This window comes from Anabrus simplex, chromosome 2, assembly GCF_040414725.1.
Source record: "Anabrus simplex isolate iqAnaSimp1 chromosome 2, ASM4041472v1, whole genome shotgun sequence".
NCBI lineage: Eukaryota > Metazoa > Arthropoda > Insecta > Orthoptera > Tettigoniidae > Anabrus > Anabrus simplex.
The window spans coordinates 292148551-292173240 of NC_090266.1; the positions used below are offsets into that span (position 1 = coordinate 292148551).

Genomic DNA, 24690 nt, shown 5'->3' on the forward strand with positions numbered 1-24690 from the left:
TTTGGAAAAGGCACAAAAGGCACAGGCAAAGAGGAAGGAAGACACGGTTGCAGCCAAGGATCAGCCTGATGTGGAGACCTTGTGTTTCAACTTAGAGAAAACTTTGCCCCTACCTAAGATTCCTACTAGCATTGTATATTATAAAAGGCAGTTATGTGTCTATAATCTAGGTATTCACTGTGGCAAGGACAACAAAGGCTACTGCTATGTCTGGATTGAGAATAAAGCTGGTCACGGAGCTTAGGAGGTTGGCAGCTGCCTTAAGAAACATATTCAAGTAAATCTAACTTCTGCAAAGGAACTTATTCTTTGGTCGGACTCATGTGGGGGGCCAAAATCGAAAAAGAGCTAAAGATCGAACAACACCATACCCTTGCTTCATTTGACATAATAAATATGTACCCTAACATTTCAAAGGTGCTCAAGTTGCTATTGTTTTTTAGGTTAGATTCTATTATTTTGATTGTTTTGAACATCATCTCAATGTAAAAGGAAATCATCCTGGTGATGTTGCGAACAGCCAAGCTCATGGTGAGGAGGAAAATGATGTTGGTGAAATTACGCTAGAGGAACTGGAAAGGATAGTAAATAAACTCCATTTTCATAAAGCAGCAGGAATAGATGAAATTAGACCTGAAATGATGAAGTATAGTGGGAAGGCAGGGATGAAATGACTTCATAGCGTAGTAAAATTAGCATGCAGTGTTGGTAAGGTACCTTCAGATTGGACAAAAGCAGTAATTGCACCTATCTATAAGCAAGGGAACAGGAAGGATTGCAATAACTATCGACGTATCTCATTCATTAGTTTTTTTTTTTTTTTTTTGCTTTACTTCACCGACACAGATAGGTCTTATGGCGACGATGGGACAGGATAGGGCTAGGAGTGGAAAGGAAGCGGCCGTGGCCTTAATAAAGGTACAGCCCCAGCATTTGCCTGGTGTGAAAATGGGAAACCACGGAAAAACATTTTCAGGGCTGCCAACAGTGGGATTCGAACCTAGTATCTCCTGAATACTGGATACTGGCTGCAATTAAGCGACTGCAGCTATTAAGCTCGGTAATTCATTAGTATACCAGGCAAAGTATTCATGGCATCTTGCAAGGGAGGGTGCGATCAGTCGTTGAGAGGAAGTTGGATGAAAACCAGTGTGGTTTCAGACCACAGAGAGGCTGTCAGGATCAGATTTTCAGTATGCGCCAGGTAACTGAAAAATGCTATGAGAGGAATAGGCAGTTGTATTTATGTTTCATAGATCTAGAGAAAGCGTATGACAGGGTACCGAGGGAAAAGATGTTCGTCATACTGGGGGACTATGGAATTAAAGGTAGATTATTAAAATCAATCAAAGGCATTTATGTTGACAATTGGGCTTCAGTGAGAATTGATGGTAGAATGAGTTCTTGGTTCAGGGTACTTACAGTGGTTAGACAAGGCTGTAATCTTTCACCTTTGCTGTTCGTAGTTTACATGGATCATCTGCTGGAAGGTATAAAATGGCAGAAAGGGATTCAGTTAGTTGGAAATGTAGTAAGCAGTCTGGCCTATGCTGACGACTTGGTCTTAATGGCAGATTGTGCCGAAAGCCTCCAGTCTAATATCTTGGTACTTGAAAATTGGTGCAATGAGTATGGTATGAAAATTAGCCTTTTGAAGACTAAACTGATGTCAGTAGGTAAGAAATTAAACAGAACTGAATCTCAGGTTGGTGATACAAGGCTAGAACAGGTCGATAATTTCAAGTATTTAGATTGTGTGTTCTCCCAGGATGGTTAATATAGTAAGTGAGATTGAATCAAGGCGTCGTAAAGCTAATACAGTGAGCTCGCAGTTGCGATCAACAGTATTCTGTAAGAAGGAAGTCAGCTCCCAGACGAAACTATCTTTACATCGGTCTGTTTTCAGACTAACTTTGCTTTACAGGAGCGAAAGCTGGGTGGACTCAGGCTATATTATTCATAAGTTAGAAGTAACAGATATGAAAGTAGCAAGAATGATTGCTGGTACAAACAGGTGGGAACAATGGCAGGAGGGTACTCAGAATGAGGAGATAAAGGCTAATTTAGGAATGAACTCGATGGATGAAGCTGTGCGCATAAACCAGCTTCGGTGATGGGGTCATGTGAGGCGAATGGAGGAGGATAGGTTACCTAGGAGAATAATGGCCTCTGTTATGGAGGGTAAGAGAAGTAGAGGTAGACCAAGACGACAATGATTAGACTCGGTTTCTAACAATTTAAAGATAAGAGGTATACAACTAAATGAGGCCACAACACTAGTTGTAAATCGAGGATTGTGGCAACGTTTAGTAAATTCACAAAGGCTTGCAGACTGAACGCTGAAAGGCATAACAGTCTATAATGATAATGAATGTATGTATGTATGTATGTATGTATGTATGTATGTATGCATTTCCATTTTGCAAGAAAACAATTTCGTTCTTAACATGCATAAACGCATAACCAGTAAAACACTATCGTAAGTCCCTATGTTATATCATTGGACTCGTTTCACAGTGTTTTACTGGGTATGCGATTTAAAAAAGGTCATATATAAAATTAGTTTTCAAAAACCTAGAATGTCTGTACAATTATATAATTATAATTTGCAGTAATAATGCCTGCTTAGGGTTGAGCAGCAGTCGTGTAGAAGGCCATGGCCCCCCAGGGCTGTTGCGCCATGGGATTTGGTTTGGTTTTTAATAGTAATGCCTACTGGTTCCTTTCTAAACAGTGTACAATATTTTAATCAAATATTTTAATGTGTCTGTAGATGTTTTGCAGTGTGTTACTTGGCAAAACTTTAAACAGATTTTTCTCTAAAGTAGCTTTTGGTGCATATGCCTCTGTTATTCTAATGGCCTCAATTGTATGACGAATGGAGGTAACCAGAAGAATGCAACCAAGTCTCAACAGTATGGGAAATTAAAATTAAGTTCACTGAACTATGAGTTCTAGTTCATCCCACAGATGTTCAAAAGGATTGAAGTGGGCCTAGGCTGGCCAGTCCATTTTCAGAAACTATTTTTTCACATAACAGTCACAAAGAACCCTGCTTCATGGGAGGGAACATAATCATGCTGAAACACACAGCGATCATCATCAAAGTGGCCTCCTACTGTAGGCAACACATAGCTGGTCAAAATGTCCTTATATTCACCTGCCTTTAATGTGCTCTAGAATTTCAAGAGGACAAGTCCCTTTCATGAAAACCACCCCTATACAGTCAACCCTGTCTAGTTTTCCACTGGGTACTGTACAGGCTGGCTACACCAAAAATGAGTACCAGGTTAATTCCTGGGGGCAAAGGCGGCCCTGCATAGAGCTAACCACTCTACCCCATCACGTGCCGAGGTTAACAATGGTGGAAAGCCTTTACCTTCCACCCCTCCAAGGGCTTTCATGGCCTGTACGGAGATGACTTTGCTTTGCTTTTACTGTACAGGCTGGAATGTACCATCTGTTAGCATTTGCCACACATTAGTCCTCCCTTCTGAACACCAGATGGTAGCCCACACCATATTTCACTCCAATGCATGAGATTCCAGTCGTCCATGGACCAGTGGCAGTGCTGCTTACACCACCAAATGTAGTGCTTAGCTTTCACTGGTGAAATAAATGGTGTAAGGGCAGGTGTCTCGAGCCTTGAACCCCGGTTCTGTGAAATAAATGGTGTAAGGGCAGGTGTCTCGAGCCTTGAACCCCGGTTCTCATATCTCCCAACGCATAGTCATGGTGCTCGCTGCACAATTAGTGGCACTACGGAATTCACAGATGATGGTATCGGGGTTCTGTTCTGTCTTCTCACTTACACCTCATACTTCTCTACCAGTCATAATGGACAACTTGCAAAGGGTGGAAATGGCAATGACTGATTGTTTACTAATGTAGCAATCACTAACCATTCCAGGTTTAAGTCTCTAAGCTCCCTTATTCCACCCATTCAGCAAGTATCTTGTAGCACTGAGTAATGTCGAGCTCTCTGTCGCCTCTTACAGCAGCGGATGCAGTCATAGTAAAATCTAAGCTTTAGTTTACAAGTACAGAAGGATGATCAGAAGAAGTATCTATTTGTCCACCAATTCAATACTTTTATAAATATAATCGTGTAATCTCATTAGATTATTTTACATGCATACTGGTACATGTTTCAGCTCTTTAGAACTATCATTAGCCACTAAAACTTCACAACTGGTTAAGAGATAACACTTTTTTTTTTTTTTGCAACGGGCTTTACGTCGCACCGACACAAGAGATAACACTAAAACATAGAATTCTTACTTAAAATTAACAGAATGAGTAAACGCTGAATACATTATAACGAATGTTATACAACAGTTGAGTTATTAATAACGTTATTTGCTTTACATCCCACTAACTACTGTTTTAGTGTTTTTGGAGACACTGAGGTACCGGAATTTAGTCCCGCATCAGTTCTTTTATGTGCCAGTAAATCTACCGACACGAACAGTTGAGTTACAGTACCTGCTTCAGTCAGTGTTGTCAGGGCTACGAGTGGTAGACCACCCCTTAAAAAGAGGAAAAAGAGACTAAATGACATAAAAAGAGACAAAGTTGCCAAAATGATACATATGGTCAAATGTTTGATGTTCACATCTTTCTGGATCAAAAATTGTGAGAAATAATATATATATATTTAGTAATCCCCAACAAAAAGAAGGCTGTGGAGACCAGGAAAAAAAAGTGTAAGTATGTATACACACAAATTACCAAATGATAAAAGAATAGTAGCTATTCCACTTGAAATTTTAGGCTAAATTTCATTTGTTTCTGGTCCTAGATAGTATATGGGCTGTTAATTTATTAAATAAATATGAAGATTATATTACAGTTATTTATTAAATGAAATAATTATGTTCAAGGAACAAAAGTATAATAAGTGATTTTTTTTCAATTCTTATATAAAAAGCTATATTAAAAAAATAAATTTTGTTACATTACTGAAAGAAGACAGTAAAACAGGGAAAAGCAATATTCCTATGTGATAGAGACAATGAAGCCTCAAGGCTGCCAACTCCTTACATTGTTTTTGACCCACTATATTAGTTTTCTTTAAAGTTTTATCCAAATAACTATAAATTCTTCCTTAAAGCTGGTCCCCTCTCCAAATGCAATATCTCCCATTCATCAGCGAGCACATCCTTTTTTATATGGATATGTAGTTGTCTGGCGACTGAAACTATATCTCGATAGCTTTATTGGTTTTTCACAAGAGAGAGGTTTAAACATCTCAGAGCTTTAATCAAATCACAATCTTTCATTGCTTTTTCAATCAAATATTTGCATCCGAAAACATAATGCTCTTCAGCATTGTTCATGAAAACCAAGAATTCTTTTTCCAGACAATGTGGAAGTTCATTATTAATTTTCTGTGAAGCAACAATATCTTTCAGGGACAACATATTTTTTAAATCATGTATCGTATAATCCCAAGTACCACCTGCCCCTGAATAAGACCAGCAACTTATATTTTAAAGGACAAAATTTAAAAAAAGCTTCACTCAAATTTATTTACAATATTTGCTACAGAACAAGAATGTCATTTCACTATTTCACTACGTATGCTTCATGAATTTAAAATAGTTTCAGACAATTTTTAAGTTTCCTTGGAATAATACCCAATAAATTATTTAAAACACACACAGAAACAGTTATCAATCATAGAACGATAGTAAACACTTCATCCATCATCAGAAGTACCAACTTCAGAGCTTTCACTATAACTTTAACCATCATATTTCTACACAATGTTGCCTTCGCTGCCATCCATAGCATTAGAAATACTGCACTTCTGGAAACTTTTCCGGACAAGGTCACCTGAGATACAATCACACGCCGTCTTCACCCACGAACAAAGCAGTTGACCTTCTGGGCGCTTAATGCGACCAGTTGGCGATAGTTCATGATTATCAGCTGCCACCCACTCGGTATACAGCTGTTTCAAGGCTGCTTTGAACAGACGGTTTATGCAGATATCCAACGGCTGTAACAGACGTCAATCCGACCGGAATGATTGCTAGATTGGTTTTAGGGTCCTTGGTTTGCTTCTTTACAGCTTTTGTTGTATGACCGCAGTAGCTGCCGATAACAGGCAAGCTTTCCTGTCCAAGCAATTAACCACGGTGATGTTGCCAAACACATTTCAGCCAGTCTTCCACTAATAGGCTGTCCATCCAACCGGAGTCCTGAGTTCCGACGATAACACCAGCAGGTAGATTTTCTTTTGAAAGCGTCTTTCTCTTCAAGACAACATACGGTGGAAGTTTAGTTCCATCAGCAGGTAAACATAACATTACTGTGCACCACTGTTTTTCATTTACCACCCGTTCTGATGGTAACAGTTTTTGACCCCTTAACACTCACAGTACTGTCCAATGGCATTTCAAAATAGACGAGTGTCTGATCTGCATTTCCAATTTGGGAAAGCAGATACAAATTTTTCCTTTGCAACCGAATTATATGGTGCTAGAAGGAAAAAAGTTTTTCTTCATAGGCAGTAGGAACACACTATGAAATTGTGGTACGACTCCTGATGCTCAGTCCATTCCTCTCATAGAAATATCTGATCCACCCTCGGCTTGCTTTAAACTCTGGTGTAGAAAGTTCTTTTGCGATTTCTAATGCTTTTAAATGGCACATTTCGGTAGACGCCCCTTTCTATTACGTACTTGTACAAAATCTTTTCAATTTCAGGAAACTGTGCACTCTGCCCACGGGAAGTTCTACGATCACCACTACTGTTTAAAAGAAAATCTTTCTTCTTTCTCCAATCTCAAATACAAGATTCCTCTTTATCGTATTTCCTACCAGCAGCACGATTCCCAATAATTTCAGCTTCCTTTATAATCATCAGTTTTTCATTTACAGTAAAAGACTGCAAGCGCTTTGTTGAATTCATGTTTACATGTGGCACTCTAAGAATGTGAGACTGTAAAATGAATGCCCCTCAGTGCTTATGGTAAAAGAAAAGTGAAAGTGTGTTTCGGTTTGGGGGAGCGAACACTGAAAAGCTCAGCTGCCAAGTCACAGTGACCACGAGTGTGCCGATGTTTGATTTCAGGGTTGATCTGAACTTAGAAATAATTTTACTGAGGTTATAAACTACAGCCGATATTAACCGCGAGATATCAAAATTTCCGTTTTTTTTTCTTTTTTGCATTTATATGAAACACAGTACCTTTCTTAGTACATCTGTTAAGTTTCATAGCTAAATTTGGCATTTTGGCAGAGATATAGCACATTACGTGAGACCACGTGCACATCTGGCAATGGAGTGGGTGTGGCATCAACTGTCAGTGTCCCCTGTATAAATTCTCGGTTACTGTTTTCGTATCACCAGACCGATTGCAGACTTGTTGTGGACTAAAAATGGCTGCCTGTAGTTCGAGAGACTTTGGGTGTAGTCAAGGAACCATGAACAGGAAGGTGCAAGCTTCTTTTGTTTTGATATGTATTCCGGTTCCGATGTATTCCATGTGGTGAGCAGCAGCTTAGTGGTGTGTTATCTTTGTGAATGTTTACATATTATTTCGGAATAACAATAGGAAAGAAAGGTAGTTTGGCGAGGTCCAAAAAGAGGCGTTTTCTTGGAAATCAACATACAAACAGGGATAATGAAGCCACTGATCTTCAGAGACCTGGAACTTCTAAGAATAGTGCAACTGCCAGGAAGCTTGCTTTGAAGGTTAGCCCGGAACGAAGTACACCGACAAGTGAAGAAACTGTGCATAGTCTACATAATGTTGCTTGTAGGATTGTATATCTTCCTAGTTTATATACTGCTATAAGTGAGAATCTGTGTTGTAAAGTCTGCCATAACAACATTACGTTGGTAGAAACTGCTATGCATGGTCTGGCCAGTACATTAATTTTCAGTGCGAATTTTGTAGTAGTAAAAAATCGTTCTTCAGTAGTGTTACAGGACAAAATGGTGTGTCTGAAATAAATAGAAGGATAATTTATTCAATGAGGTGCCTTGGCCAAGGTCTAAGAAGTCTGCAATTGTTTTGTGGGCTAATGGACTTACCGCCTCCAATAAAACAAACTACGTACGGACTTATTGCAATGCTAGCAAGTTACAAGTGTTACAGAAACTGGTTGTGACGGCGGGAAAGATATCAGAAACTGTTCTGAATGAGCGAGATATTCTTCGAGTGAAATCTCCAGAGAAGAGGCATCGAGAGCCATCCAAGGAGGCAAGGAGAACCCGAAGACGACTCAGACTTGATAAACACACTAAAAACATTGAGTAGGAAGGTGAAACATATGCTCCAGGAGCTTTTTGAGCAGAGTGTAAATCAATATGAAGTGTTGAAATTTCAAAGCTATTTTCCAGAAAGTTTGTTTCTTTGGAGGGGGGGAAAAAAAAAACCCACAATATCTCCGGAACTATTTGAGATAACTGCATGAAACTTGGCATTAATGTCCCTGTTATTGATCTCTACAGGATGAAGCATGTTCATGAAGTTATATAAAAATAATTAGGATGTACTTGGAAAATTAAACAAACAAAAATTAAATTTTTGAGAGAATTATAATTCTTAATTTTTTAAAAACAATTTCCATTATAACATTCATAGTGCTTCATCCTTGAGATTTAAGCACCTTCATTACAGGAAAAAAGAATCAATTCAGATCAGTATTTTTTGTTAAATCATGCTTTTTGTAGTTTATAAAGTTAAGTCACAAATATGTTTTTTTTAATTAACTCATGTAATACTTAATATACTGTTCCCATTCATATACGAAATGGAAGTTCTGTGTGTCTACTATAAGTATGTCAGTTTTTGTAATTCTATGTTACATATTAGTGAAGCTATAATGTAATATTTATCAGTATGCATACACCGACTCTCGCAGTGTATGAGCCCTCTTAAGCAAAGTTCACACATATATATTATAGAACAAATCTCCATTATCACATGAAATACATAAGAGAGAACAATATGGTACACACATGTCCACTTGTTATTTTCAAACAAACGCTGCCTGAAGACATTGTTGAATTCCATGCCAAACCTTAAAACTAAAATGCACTAAAAAGTAACACTCCCTAAGACGTATGAAGTATTGTGCCACAAAATGAAAGGCTCGCATATGACCCGCACTCAATTTTTAGAAGCAATATTTTCGAAAAAATAGTGCGGGTGGTATTCAGGATTATACGTTAACATATTTAGAACGAAGTTACCAACAGATACAGACTTGCAAACATGTCCAGCCAGTTTTCCTAACAGATCTTGAACTTGAAGGTACAGGATATGAATTAAAGGTTCATCTCGTTGAAATATTTCTATGAAACATGTAAAAAGTTCTGCAGAAAATATAGTGAAGTACAATTGTGCTTTGATTGCTGAACAATATAAAAGTTTGGCCATCTTTTTGTATGAAGTAGACTGTGACACAGTCTAATAATTTACTGATGGTAAGAATTTAAGAAAATTATCCTTCCCACAGTTCAAGCAATTCAAGCAAACTCTCAAGAGTGGGACGAAATGTAAACCACCTAGACTGAGAATGTTTCAAGAATTTCTTTTGAGGTAACTTGAGATGATCTTGAATAGTTTCATATTCCTCTAGCCTGGCTGGTCACCCATCAAAATAGTAGTAAATAGCAACAAAAGCTAATTCATATGAGTCTTCACTAAAAGTCGTTTAGATATGCACCATGACCGATGTGAACGGGACAGGTTCCGATATCAACTAATACACGAGATCTAGTTAATTAAATCATCTTTGAAAATTTAAACTTTTTTAAATTCACATTTGGTTCACCTGAGCCAATCATAAGTTTATAGTTTTCTCTGTGGATCAGTGGTAGAGTGTTGGTTTCTGGATCCCAAGACAGCGGGTTCAAACTTGGTAGAGGTAGTCAGATTTTTGAAGGTTTATACCATACAACATCAGAGGCTAATTTTGTATGTTAAGCATAGAGTGAGAAGGAATACGACACCCCTTGTTTTGAAAATCTTTTTTTTACACACAAAATTTGCAAAATACTTCAGTTTCACTGTGTATTGATGCCCAAGTTGACAACAAATGACAATTCCTGCCATTTTTAAGTGGTCAACCAGTTCTAAAATTGCACTTTCCCATCATTAACACCTTTGTTCACAGATCAGCAGCCAACCATTCCAATATATGTACAATAAAGGTATGCAGTTTGTCTTTTTATGTCCCTTGAAAATACCTATATTAAACTGTGCATTATCCTTTGGTTACAACGAGAACCCTATTACTGATGCATCCGTTATTACGAGTGATTAAGCATGCGTTATTATTTCTATTATCGATATTTATGGACTCCAGCAACTACAATGAATGCAAACGATCATCTTTGGTGTAGTTTTCACGCTATGCGCACTAGCGAGCTCTTTCACCGAAATTCGAACTCGAAGGGAATGTCCGAGTCGATTAGTAATACTCGTTGACTGTTGTTCTGTAAACTCAATTTGAAAATGAAAGAGAATATGTTCCCGTAATACATGCGTAAGTAACCTGGACGATAGTAGTAAGAATGCGATACATCTCAAAATACAGCGGGCTAGGCTGAGTGGCTCAGACGGTTGAGGCACTGGCCTTCTGACCTCAACTTGGAAGGTTTGATCCTGGCTTAGTTCGGTGGTATTTGAAGGTGCTCAAAAACATCAGCCTTGTGTCGGTAGATGTACTGGCATGTAAAAGAACTCCTGCTCAAATAAATTCTGGCACATCGGCATCTCCGAAAAATGCAAAAGCAGTTACTGGGACGTAAAGTCAATAACATTATGTTTAAAAACACGGTAAAGAAAGGATGACCGATTTCAGAGGTTAGTTGATTCAGTAAAACCTCATTTGGATGTTTCTGCAGCAGACAAGGAAAAAGAATGAGTTGAGTGAGAAAACATACTGTTGAATACACAAATCAGAACTATCCAACAGAGAAAAGCTTTATTTTCCCACGTGAGTACATTTTATGTCGTGTATGTACCAGTAAAGTGAAAGAGATGATCTATCTACTGTTTCTAAAGATGAGAGTATTAAAAGGCGTGAAAAAGACGAGGGCACAAATACGAAAAGCTTTTCCACTGGGGCAGTGTATATGGTGTGTAAAACAACAGACAAAAAAAATTGCACTGGGATCCATGAAAGTATGAGCGCATTATTTCCAGATCACACACTTTCTAACATAAATGTCGCTGATGTAGTATAATTCAGACCAGTAGGTTATTAAACACCATTTTCTGGTCACTCTCTTTGTCCATGAATTATTTGGAGGTTAAACTAGGCCATGTGCGAGAGGATTACTATGAGCATTATTTCAAATGCAACAACACTTCGATCGACTTGAGTCGAAACACATAGGTGCGAGTTTCAACATAAACGCCACTGTTGAAAGATGTGGACGCTTGTCCTCTTCCTGGATTTTAATTTTGTCTTCATTAGTAAGCGAATATCACAACTTTTTCAGTATCTATAACAGGGCTACATAATAATATGACCATGCTAGTCAAATAACACTATTGTGCTCCTCATCTGTATGTAGGCTATCACGTGACAAATATTCGCTACCTTTCACTGTATGGCTCAACACGGAATAAATTTCTAAACTTCTGAAAGGAATGTGAAATACAAGCACAAACAGGCTTTCCTGGTTATTCAGCATTATCAATGAAAATAGGACAGCCTTCCGAAGGTGTAATTTACCCCGTTATGTTCAGGAATTCAAGGCCAATTCTCGTTTCCGTGCAACTTTCACAGAGCAGCCTCCTGTGTTTGAAATCTGTTCCTTACACAAGGGATTACAAAGAACATTTTCAGGGTTAGGAAAAATGTGAATGTACTACACGGTAGTAGTGAAAATCTGTGACGTGATAAGTGAGGTATTTTTGTGTAGATTTAATACGCCGTGAATCAGGACTTCAAATTTACGCCGTGCTGGGCAAGAAATTGTTTTAATGAGGAAATCCCTAACGAAGTTTCACTGTATTTTCTCACGCCTGGTTAAATTTCGGAAAGGCTATTCCCTTGTAAATTTATAGTGAAAAGGTTATCATTACTGGCATTTGAAATATATTTTTATGATGCATATAAGATTAAAATAGGTTAAATGACGCTGTTTGAAGTGGAATAATAATGTTATGGGTTGTACATCCCACCAACTACCTTTACGGTTTTTGGAGACGCCGAAGTGCCGGAATTTAGTCCCGCAGGAGTTCTTTTACGTGCCAGTAAATATACAGACATGAGGCTGGTGTATTTGAGCACCTTCAAATACCACCCGACAGAGCCAGGATCGAACCTTCCAAGCTGGGGTCAGAAGGCCAACGTCTCAACAGTCAAGCCACTCAGCCCGACTTTTGAATAAGAAAGTGAAAAGTTTGCCACAAAAAAATGAAATGGCGTATGGCTTTTAGTGCCGGGAGTGTCCGAGGATATGTTCGGCTCGCCAGGTGTAGGTCTTTCGATTTGACTCCCCTAGGCAACATGCGCATCGTGATGAGGATGAAATGATGATGACAACACATACATCCAGCCCCCGTGCCAGCAAAATTAACCATTGATGGTTAAAATTCCCGACCCTGCCGGGAATCAAACCTGGGACTCCTGTGACCAAAGGCCAGCATGCTAACCATTTAGCCATGGAACCGGACAATTTGCCACAGAAGCTGTAACTGTTCCCTCTCGTCCAAACACTTGGGGAGATGAAAGTTATTATCTTGGGACACATGAATATTAAATAAACTATTTATGGCTTGCCCGCAAATTGCCACGCAAATAGAAACAATTAACATTCCATGGTTCCCCATTTCTCTATGTAATGTTTGGGCGCCATGGTTACAGTTTTAAATAAAACTGTAAACCAAAATTTATATTTACTAGCATAGAGACTTACACTTAAATCACAGGGATAGGATTTTAAATAATTAACCATTAAGTATCGCTTAAGAAAGAAAATTAACGCAATATAAAATACCAATGAATTTATTATACAAAAAAATTGAGATGAATCGGAAAAGTTTCCTTAAAGCGTGGAGGAATTTAGAATTTAATTTACTGAATTTAATGTTGCTTGCTTTATCTAATTGAAGCTCACCAATTGCAGCTTCCATTGAAGTCATCTGGTTTCCGTGGTTACTCGTTCTCTTCTTCTCGATGTAGAATTTCCTCCATGGACATCCTTCCTTCCTTCTCTGATATGGTACGGGCTATCTGGACTAACACTCCCTAATTTGTCTAGTCTTTAAAATAGACATCGGCCCTATACTTGTAAAAACTGATCAGCGTTGATCGTAAGAGGAGAAAATTCAGAGATATGAATTTTTCCATATTAGTAGAAATCTCAAACCAACTGAGCTATACTATTTATACGGTACAGACTTGTACCAAAATTCCGTAGACTTGAACTAAACATAGTTCTTCGTCAATATTTACTGAATATAACACAAGCCGTAAGCTTGTTTCGTTTCACGCAGATCCGATAACATTACCGCAACTAAGTACTGTATCGAAGTGACAACACATTGTACAAAATAACTATGTCGCGGAGCGACCACACACTGTTTCAAAAATCAAATAACGTCGTTCAAAGTAGATGTTCACAGTAGAAGTACTAGTGATGGAGTATCTCGCAGTTAGGTTGTAAAGTTGTAAGGTTGGAAGGTTCTAAGGTCCCGTTCTCGTGTTGAGAATCAGTATATATCCGGGCTCACCCCCACTCTTGGTAACAGTTCAATCTCAAAACTCATATACAACGAAGTATCTGATTCGATAGATCGAAGCATCAACTCCCCTTCCCTTCTTCCTCGACAAGTCCAGAAGGTGTGGCGATGATATAGCTGACCAGCTTGCAAGCCTCGCGCACGGGTCGCTGTTTACTAGCCTTGGTCATAAAATAAACCCATGACTCACGCAAAATCCCAAGCTTCAAGAATAACCCTCCGTATACACAAACATGAGATGAAATGAAAACAACTATGTCTCAACATATTGACCGTATTTACAACATAATGAATTCTTATCCTACATAATATAATAATTTAAATAATAAAACGATGTTATCTTATATACAATATGATTCCAAAAAGCCTTGATTACAAATGATTGACGTTGAATAAATATGTTATTACAAATAATTGCCGATGGCGGATAAACTTGATATCAAATGATATCGCGTAAAATGATATTATTAAATTAGTAGGGCTGGAGAAGCCTGGACGGTTACAAAGCCACTGGAGTGATACTACTCCAATTTTTCAGATTGAAGTTGCACATAGGCATTCATGTTGTCTCGGAATTAGAAAAATAACTAACGAGTAAACCGTAGTATGGAAATCTGCGAAAACGCAAATTTTGAACAAACTGATTGCTGTTTCATAACGATTTTTATGTGAGTGGGGGTCCGCCTGATTTATTATTTTTTTCCTTCTTTCAAAAATTGGATATAACGACATTCCGCTATAGTGAGTGAATTTTTCGCCATTGTGAATTCTTGCTATAATGGACTTCTACTGTTTTTGGGGAATAATACCTCACCAAATTCTTCTACTCCTTTTTTATTTCTTCACCTGCCAAAGGCAAGAAATGTAGAAAAGAGACTATGACGGACTAATCCCCAAAAAGAGACAGAGCTAAAAAAAGAGACAGACTCCTAGGCCTGTGCTGTACTGAGCATTTAATAAAAAGTTCCATTCCACCCATCCACGGGATTCTCTTGTAACACCCGACTACCCCTACCCTCTTCAATTGAAGATCCTCTGCGTGGTGAGGGGGACTACTAGCTCCTTTCTTGCGATACTGAATGGAGCCCTATTGGGTAACCATTCGGTATACAAGGAGGAGGAAGCTAAAGTACCACCCAACCCTGAGGTGTAATGCGACCCGTGCCGATGGGGTGCATGGCACATGGGAGATGAGTCTTGAACGGAGCCTTCGAGATACTTGGCACCCTCTCGAAGTAAGTAGCCTTACCCAGGTATGCGGGGCTCTGCCTGGGCAGACATTATATTTCCCTAGCTACTAGTGGGACCTAAATGAGTACCGTAGCTACCCAAAAACCGGAGAGCTCCTCTGGGGCCTCCGAGAGAAACACCAGATCAGCAACAACCGATGGGGACTATTCGGAGATACCCTCAGATAGTACGACCTCGACAGTAAGAGAGCTCACTGTAGAGGTGGGCAATCTTCTAGTCCAGAAGATGAAGAAGAAACAATGCTCCGGCGCTGAGAAGAGGAGGTATAAGAAGGCTTTAAAGGCCCAGGAGCAGGCCAAAGAGGGCCTAACTCCTGGAGCTGAGAGGCCTTCTACTGCCACGACAGCGACAACTGTGGGGGGAATCCAATGGGCACAAGAGGTGGGACCCTGAAAAGGGCTCTGCTTCTAGGGCACAGAGGACTCCACCCACCAAGACGCCAGTGGGGAAACGACTTCTGTCGGGGGCAACCCCAGAAGAAGATCGGCAGGCCCACAAAAGACCCAAGGTAGAGTATGCCAGGATAGCTAAAGCTGGGATCAGGATGGCCATAGTGCCTGTAGGAAATCCTGACCAGCAGCTAACTGAGAAATAGGTGGAGTCTGTGGAGGAGGCTATCACCAATCTGATAGATGAGCTTCCGGAGCAGGGGCCCATTAAGCCTCAGTTCCTGGACTGCTATCTGTCGAGAGGTGCGGCCATCATTATCGCAGAGAATGATGAGGCTGTAGCAAGGCTTTCTAGTCTTGTTACAGGTATACAACCGTGGGAAGGAGCCAGGCTCATAATTGTGGGCATGGATAAACTCCTTTCCTATAAGAGAGTCATGGTCTGTATACCAGGACAACCAAAGGACAATAAAGTCCTTTTGGGAAGAATGGCGCGCCAAAACCATGGCTTAAATCCCAACAGCTGGAGGGTCTACGACTGCAAGGAGGAGAAGAGAGGTGTCAGACTTGTGGCCAGCATGGACTCCAGAGATGTGAAAAAAGTGGTGGGGAAGAAGATCTTCTGCGGGGTGCATGTTGCTACCTTCACCTTGGTGGAGGGCAAACGCGACAAGCAGAGGACCAACCCTACCACAGACAACACTGAGACCAGCAGGGGCGAAGAGCGGGAGCCTGGACAGGAAACGGGGCCAGCCAAGCCTCAGGATTCATCGCAGGAGACGGAGCTGCACGTTCCGGAGACCGCATAAGGTAAAGTATTGCATGGAAGTAAGGAATGATTACTTTCATATAAGCAAACATACAACATTGTATAGCGGCCTCTAGGGTACTTACAAGAAGTATCCAGAAAGGCAGGTTTTCGGTCGCCCTGATACAAGAACCCTGGCTTAGACAGGGGCATATCATGGGACTAAAATGTGCTGGGTTCACTCTATTCAGTGGAGTAGCAGAGGAGAAGCCTAGAGCATGTATACTAGTTAAGGATCATAATGCTTGGGCTAAACAGGGCTTCATTACTAGAGACCTTGTAGCAGTTCTAGTGAGATAGGAAGAGGGCGGACAGCCAAGAGAGCTGGTTGTCTATTCTGCATATTTCCCAGGAGACTCTGAATCTCCATCCCCGCCGGAGGAGTTCAAGAGACTGGTGATATACTGTGGGAAACAAGGACTTAACCTCATAGTAGGATGTGACGCCAATGCTCATCACAACATTTGGGGAAGTAAACACACAAACCGAAGGGGAGAGCATTTCATAGAATTTCTATGCACAACTGATCTTGAGATCATGAACATAGGTGATACCCCTACCTTCATCAATAACAGGAGTGAGGGGATCATAGATCTTACCCTGGGTTCCATGGGAATCATACAGGAATTTAAAGACTGGAAAGTTTCTTTGGAGCCTTCCTTGTCAGATCATAGACACATTGTGTTTCATATAGAGGGCTCCTTCGAGATCCCATCTTATAGAAACCCTAGACGAACCAACTGGACGTCTTTTAGGGAGGACGTGAGGAGGGGACTGGAAGGAGGACCCTCAAATATAATTAAGAACAAAGAGGAGCTGGAGCTCAGTGTGAGCTTTCTCACACATATACTGGTTACCTCTTATGAATTAAACTGCCCAGTTGTTAAGGCAAAAAGAATAACAGGAAGCTTCAACTGGAACAGTTATCTTGAACACCTGAGGAGAAACACATGAAGGCTCTGGAATAAATACAGGGAACTTCAGGATTCTTATAAAGAATCACAAAGAAAGTACAAGTCAGAAGTCAAAAAGGCTTCTAAGAAATCTTGGAGACAGTTTTGTGACTCCATCGAAAGTCAACATGAAGCGGCAAGGCTTCATAAAATTCTAACCTTGGATGGAAGAGCAAGGCTGGGCTCATTGGAGTCACCTTCGGGTGGATATACATCCACAGAGGGGGAGACCCTGAACTTATTGCTTGATGCCCACTTTCCATGTTCAGCAGTCACGAATAGTGAAGTAGAATCAAGCAGATCCTACAGACCAGATAGAAGTGGCTGGAAGGAAGCCACGGAGATTGTTACCCCAAGAAGGGTGAAATGGGCATTAGAATCTTTTGCCCCTTATAAGAGCCCAGGAATGGATGGGATCTTCCCAGCACTTCTTCAGGAAGCGGGCGCAGTCCTTATACCATACCTAGTCACTATGTCTCACTATGGGGTACGTGTACTCCTTGTGGCGTCAGGCGAAGGTAGTGTATATACCTAAACCTGGAAGGTCTTCATATACTAGACCTAAGGATTATAGACCCATTAGTCTAACGTCTTTTCTTCTTAAGACTTTGGAAAGACTGGTGGATAGACATATCAGCGAGAAAGTATTAAGAGACTTTCCCCTGCATCCTCATCAACATGCATACCAACCAGGGAAGTCGGTTGAGACGGCACTACACCAGCTAGTTTCTAGGCTGGAGAGTGCCTTGGATCAGCAACAACTTGCTATGGTGGTATTCCTGGATATAGAAGGGGCCTTTAACTGCACATCTTTGGGCTCCATAGAACTTAGTCCAGAGAGAAGAGGAGTGAGCAGGATGCTCATAAAATGCATTATGGCCTCACTGCAGGGCCGTCAAGTTCTGTTTACCCTCAATGCAGTAATGTTGAGAGCTAATATACACGGGGGTATCCACAGGGAGGAGTATTATCACCAACATTATGGTGTCTGGTAGTGGAACTACTTACCAGGTTAAATGTTGGAGGAATTTACGCCCAAGGCTATGCAGATGACATTAACCTGATGGCGGTGGGAAATTTCCCCAGTACGGTTTCAGAGCTCGTACAGAGCTCCCTACGTAGGGTGGAAAGATGGTGCCACGACACGGACTTGTCGGTTAATCCTGACAAGACGGAGCTCGTGGTATTTACCAGGAGGAGGAGGAGGCTAGACGGACTGTCAGAGCCTTTCCTATTTGGAAAAAAATTAGTTAAGACAACCTCAGTTAAGTACCTAGGGGTAATCCTGGAGGCAAGGCTAAGTTAGAAGAAACATACAGACCATAAGGTGGATAAGGCTCGCAAGATTATGTGGGCCTGTCGCAGGGCCGTCGGAGAGACTTGGGGCCTAGGACCTAAGGTGGTCCAGTGGCTCTATATTTCTATTGTACGGCCCACGATCACCTTCGCATCTTTAGTCCAGTAGCCAGGTTCGGAGAGTAAAACTGTGACCACCAAGTTAAACAATGTCCAAAGACTTGCTTGTCTAGGAATAACAAGTGCACTGGATACTACACCATTATGTGCAATGGAGGCCATCCTAGGTCTTCCCCCTTACATTTATATGTTAAGGAAATAGCGGGAATGAGTGCTTAACGCCTCTGGTCACTCGGAGGAGGGTCCTTCAAGAATCCGAATAGAAGTCATGCCTCTTACAAGGCTTCACCAGACCTGCCCTACGACAATGATGATCGGGGACCTGATGAAGCCTAGTTTTAATCTAAAATATAAGTTCACAGTGGTGATACCCACACGGGAGGAGTGGGCCGCGGATGCTGGGGCCCGTCTTAGGTCTGGGGGCTGTACATGGTACACAGATGGCTCGCGGACGGAGACGGGCACAGGCGCCGGGGTCTGGAGGCCTAAGACAAGGCTCTCCCTTCCCATGGGTAAATATGCTACTGTTTTCCAAACCAAAGTATATGCAATACTGGCCTGTGCTGTATATATATGTAACATGCCTGGACATAGAAGATGCATCACCATTTGCAGCGATAGCCAGGCAGCGTTAAAAGCACTATGCGCAGTTAGAACAACATAAAAAATGGTATGGGAATGCCAAAGGATGTTAGATCAGCTGTGTGAAATTAGCTCAGTTACCCTATTATGGGTCCCTGGGCACACAGGTATCAGTGAAAATGAAGAAGCTGACAAAGTAGCAAAACAAGGCTCAAAAGGTCCTTTCATAGGACCAGAGCCCTTCCTGGGAGTGCCACTTCGAAGCGTGAAATTGGTAATATCCCAGTGGACAAACCAGTCTCACTTAGACATTTGGAAGAGGTTAACCATAGCAAGGCAGGCACGTGAACTTATCAAAGGGCCCAGCCAAAGTTATAAAAAGGTCCTGATAAATTTGAATAGGACCAGAATCTGAATGGTAGTTGGACTGTTGACAGGCCACAATATCTTACAGACACACCCACACATCATGAAAATCAGTCAGGATCCGATGTGTAGAAGATGCGGTAGGGAGGAAGAGACCTCCGCGCAAGTGTTGTGTCAGTGCGAGGCTCTTGCAAGCACTAGACATCGATATCTTCGCTCACATTTTGTGAGCCTGGAAGACATCAGGAATGCCAACATCCGGACACTGGTATCCTTTATAGGAGTACTAGGGCGGGACTGGGCAAACCCGTTTAAGGGACACAAAGGGTCTTCACAGACCTACGTGTGGAGCCATGCGAAGGCAGGGCTCACCCATTCCCTATCTATCTATCCATCTATCTAACACCCGACTACATTCTCTGCACATATACAACAATATTCAAGTTCCACATTGTACTTCACATTATCCCACCTCTAAGGAGAGTACAATACTTTAAGTATACAGCCAAACAACAATTTTTTTTAATTTTTATTTTTATTTTTTATTTTTTTTACAATTTGTTTTACGTCGCACCGACACAAATAGGTCTTATGGTGACGACGGAATAGGACAGAGCTACGAGAGGGAAGGAAGTGGCCATGGCTTTAATTAAGGTACAGCCCCAGCATGTGCTTGGTGTGAAAATGGGAAACCACGGAAAACCATCTTCAGGGCTGCTGACAGTGGGATTTGAACCCACTATCTCCCGGATGCAAGCTCGCAGCTGTGCGCCCCTAACCGCTCGGCCAACTCACCTGGTAAACAACATAATAGCACAGCACTAAGTTCAGACTATAGTTTTACTTCTATATGAAGATTTAATTCATCACTCCAAGTCACGAGTCTCCAGTCCATGGACCAGTGGCAGTGCTGCTTACACCACCAAATGCGGTGCTTAGCTTTGACTGGCAAAATGTACAGTCTATGGACAAGTGTCCAAGCCTTGAATCCTAGTTCTCATATCTCCCAGTGCATAGTTGAGTGACTTTCAACAATAATTTTACTAGTTACTCATCTGACATCATGATTGTGTTAACAGTCCTTTCTAAAAGTATTTATTGTTTACTCATTCATGCACTTTAAATTTTTAAGATGTTAATTATAAGGACTAAATATTTTTAACATGTACGACACACAGGCTATGTATAAATTCTATAGAGTAGAACCTCGATGCAACGTTTTTCAAGGGGGAGGCGGAAAATGACGATGGATGCGGGAAAACGATAAATGCGGGTGAAATAAAATAGGGGGAAAGCCAAATAATAAAATATGGGTACTGTATTTGGGCATTTTTAGTCATGTAAACATAATAATAATAAAAATAATAATACCGCATTTACTTGTATATTAGACCGCCTCGCGTATTAGACCCCCCCCCCCTGGCTTTTCGAGGCGAAGAAAATGAAAAAAAAAATCTCGCCTATAAGACCTCCCAACGTAATTTGTCAGAGAACAACGATGATTCCGCTTCGAAGCGGGTACAAGTCTTATTGCAGCTCTGATGACATTGCACAATTTCGTGAATAGTTTCCTCCATACAACCTATGCAATGAAAACACATCGAATCCATGCGGTACATCTGTGTTTCATAGTTAAGAAACGTCCGCCTCTGTAGCATAGGTCTACTGCAGCTCTGATGACGTCGCACAAATAGATGAATAGGCCTAGCTTCGTGTCCAACCCGCGCATTGCAAGCATGCATCAGTCATGTTATATGTCGGTGTTTTGTAGTTAATAATGTCCACCAGCGTAATGGTTAGCACAATTAGTTGCTGTTTTCGGGGGTCTGACTTCAAATCCCAGTACCGTACTGCCAGAGATTTACGAATGGCAGGAAGATTGATATGCGGTAAACGCGGTACATGTAACTCCCCTCCATTGGGGGTGTGTCTAAAAAGAGCTGTACCACCTCGGGATGAGGAAACGAGTTTACTTTAGTTGAGAAATATTCGCGGTTGTTGCTATTTATACAGCAGGCGAGATCATTAACAAAGTGGTCGTTTAATATCTCGTAACTCGGGCCAATATAGGTATATATTTGGAGAGAATTATGTTTAAAACGTGATAAAAGCTATCCAATTGAAACGATTGTTTTACTCGCCAACGTACCTAACAAATAATAATAATTTTATGTCTCCACGTACTTGAAACGATTTTCGGAGACGCCAAACAAAACATACCAGGGTATGCGTTAATAAAAAATAGAGACAACGAACGTACGAAATTAAACATGATAATAAAACGCATTACCGCCACACCTGTAGATATCCATAAATGCGGTATATTTTCCTGGTTTTTTATTTTTTCCGTCAAACTTTTGGCACTATCAGGGCGATAATATACCTAACCTAAACAATGTGCTATGTCTTATCCCATGGACAGCTGTTTACGCAAATCCTGATGTGCTAAATGTAGAGAACAAACATGAAATGTACTTAAAAATAAGGGTCTGTGTTTCAACAGCCGCAGTTATCAAAAGAATGTTTCCAGTTACTATGTACTTCATTCGGAAGTACAACTCGTAACATACGCTAGTTATCAGCTGATGGTTTGGCATGCCTCCTACAGCACGGCTTTATTCGGAAGGAGTGGCTTCGGCTACATATACACCAACTGTGAATATCAGAGACCATCTGGGAATAGATTTACACTGTTTAGACTCTATAGTCGGGAACAAAATTATTTTTAAAAGGTTCAAAAAGACAGGACCTCGTATGCTCTTGACTGCAGTGCATGGCTCAAAGAGAATGAAGCATGGCTGATGCGACTGGCGAGAGATAGCAGTGAAGATGACGTCACTTAGAATGCCAACACACTGGTAGCAAGGCAGGGAAGTTGGTGGCGCAAGGCGATAATTCAAATGAAAGCAGTGATCAGGTTTACTGTGTGCTAGGCCTACTGCTGAACTGACAGACACAAATGACTGGCCATTAAGTTCTTTTGTATCAATATTTAATTAAACATGATACCCTTATCCCTTTCTTCTACGGGATCGAGTATGAAGTGAGACGAATCTTCGTAGCCAGCTTTTACGGCCGTATGCCCTTCCTGACATCAGCCTCACCAGAGGAATTGATGAGATGTAACAAATGACGTGATATGAGTATCAAAAACAGACTTTTATATGTACCGTAGGCCTAAAAGTCGTGTTCACCCTTTATTGTCTTTTTACGTTTAGAAATACTGCCTTCCGACAAAAACAGCCAGTATAACTTAAACAGATTCTAAATTTGTTAAATAATAGAATGTATAGAATGTTTACATGTTCAATTTATAGCTCTTTATAACCTGGAAGTCATGTGTTCGCTGCACAAAATTTTGAGGTTATCGCATATTGGACCCCCCCCCCCTTACTATTTTTGGCTGTAAAAGTGGGAAAAAAGGGGTCTAATTCGCGAGTAAATATGGTAATAATGGCGTGTAGCCTCTTTCGAGTTGTCGCATGATAGGCGATCTACGCGCTTATAAAAATGCGTCTCTACCTAAGATGAATCCTAATGCGTAAGTAGGCGCGCATACACACACAGCCCCCGAACTGTCGGAATTAACCAACGAAAGTTAAAATCCCCGATCCGATCGTGACCCCTTGAACTGAAGGCCAACATATGCTAACCATTTAGGCATGGAGCTGGACACGCCCATACTATACATAACGGTATCAAAATATTGCCATCATGATATATGCGATGAAAATAAAAAGCACAACTTATACGCCGTTTCGTTTCACTTTTCCTTACATCTCATAGTAATTGGAAAACCTTCAAGGTAAGTTCTCTTATTGCAAATGAATAATATACGTGGATATTACGGCGATAACCTTCATTTTGGTAAAGATTCCGCAGACCCTTCGAGAACGGTAGGTTAAAGATCCCATACTGCGCAGCTCGGCCGATGTCACATGTCACAAAGATTAGAAATTCAACATGGCGCACATCGGACAATGTCACAGCTGGCTAAGCGATGCTGACAAATTTGACTTTTACTGTGCCTCCATTTTAATTCTTGTAAATAAGAATACTTCTAGAGGCCGGTTAGTGGGTCGAGGAGAAGCGCTGGCACCAGGAGGCTCGTAGTGAGGGTGCGCGTGAATAACCTGCGCACACCACTCCAGCCTACGAGATCCTAGCTCAAGACTAGCAACTCGTAATCGCTCGAACATTCTCACGTAACAGGTAGCCGCTATTATATGCTAAGAGTATTCAGCTGTCTCTTTAAATTAAAAAAACCTTTGCATATATTTTTCTTATGTATGATCAATCCCTGTGGGAAAATTGTGGCCGAGGACAAATTATTTTTTGGCGATCGATGAGATACGGTAGTTCGAGGAACGATAGATGCGGGGAAATTAAACATTGGTTTATGTGGGAACATTTTTGGAACTGAATAAATTGAACGATGGATACGGGAAAACGACAGATCCGGGAACGATGCATCAAGGTTCTACTGTATGTTATGTCTTAAACAATTGTGATGATTTAGTGGCTGATGATAGCTCTAAAGAGTTGAAACATGTACCAGTATCCATGTTAAATAATCTAAAGAGATTATTGTATTCAGGTTATAAAAGTAGTTAATAGGTGGATAAATAGATACTTCTGAACATTATAGTCAATACAGAACCTGAAAATGAATTTCATTATTTGTATTAACAGAAGAATGACCGTATACTTACGATCAGGAGGTGTATCAATCAAACGGACATTATATGCAAAGCATTTCATTTTTATGCCTTTCTTAAGAGTATCTTCTAAAGATAGGAGATTCTGATTATTACAGCAGGTCACAAATCATTAGAGTAAAACAGCATTATCACAAGTGATTACAAAAATTCAATTTTTAACCTTACCTATGAATTTGTAGGTGATTACTGAATACGTTCCTCATTGCAACAAGGTAATGTTCCACACTATCCACTGTGAGCCGATACATGCCCAAATACTGTGGAAGCAGTGTTTTCCCATGGCGCTCTACAATGTACTGTAACAAAAAAGATTTAACACATTCTAAAGATATAACTTAACATGAAAAAAATTGAGACACAAAAATGAATATGGTATTATACTTATATAATTCATTACTATACTTACATAATTTGTTAGGTAAGTTGGGAGTTGACATACACAAATAAAATACAAAAAAAGAATAACAGCTGTTAAAAAAACCA

General features: G+C 40.5%; 1 protein-coding gene across 1 annotated transcript in view; it reads right to left on the bottom strand.

The window, feature by feature from the left end:
• The window catches only part of PIP4K (phosphatidylinositol 5-phosphate 4-kinase), a 291327-nt gene that overhangs the window by 111137 nt on the left and 155500 nt on the right, over window positions 1-24690 (bottom strand). The window contains exon 5 of the mRNA XM_067139040.2: window positions 24373-24503. Coding sequence (XP_066995141.1) covers window positions 24373-24503 — 131 coding nt within the window. The remainder of the gene's footprint in view (window positions 1-24372; window positions 24504-24690) is intronic.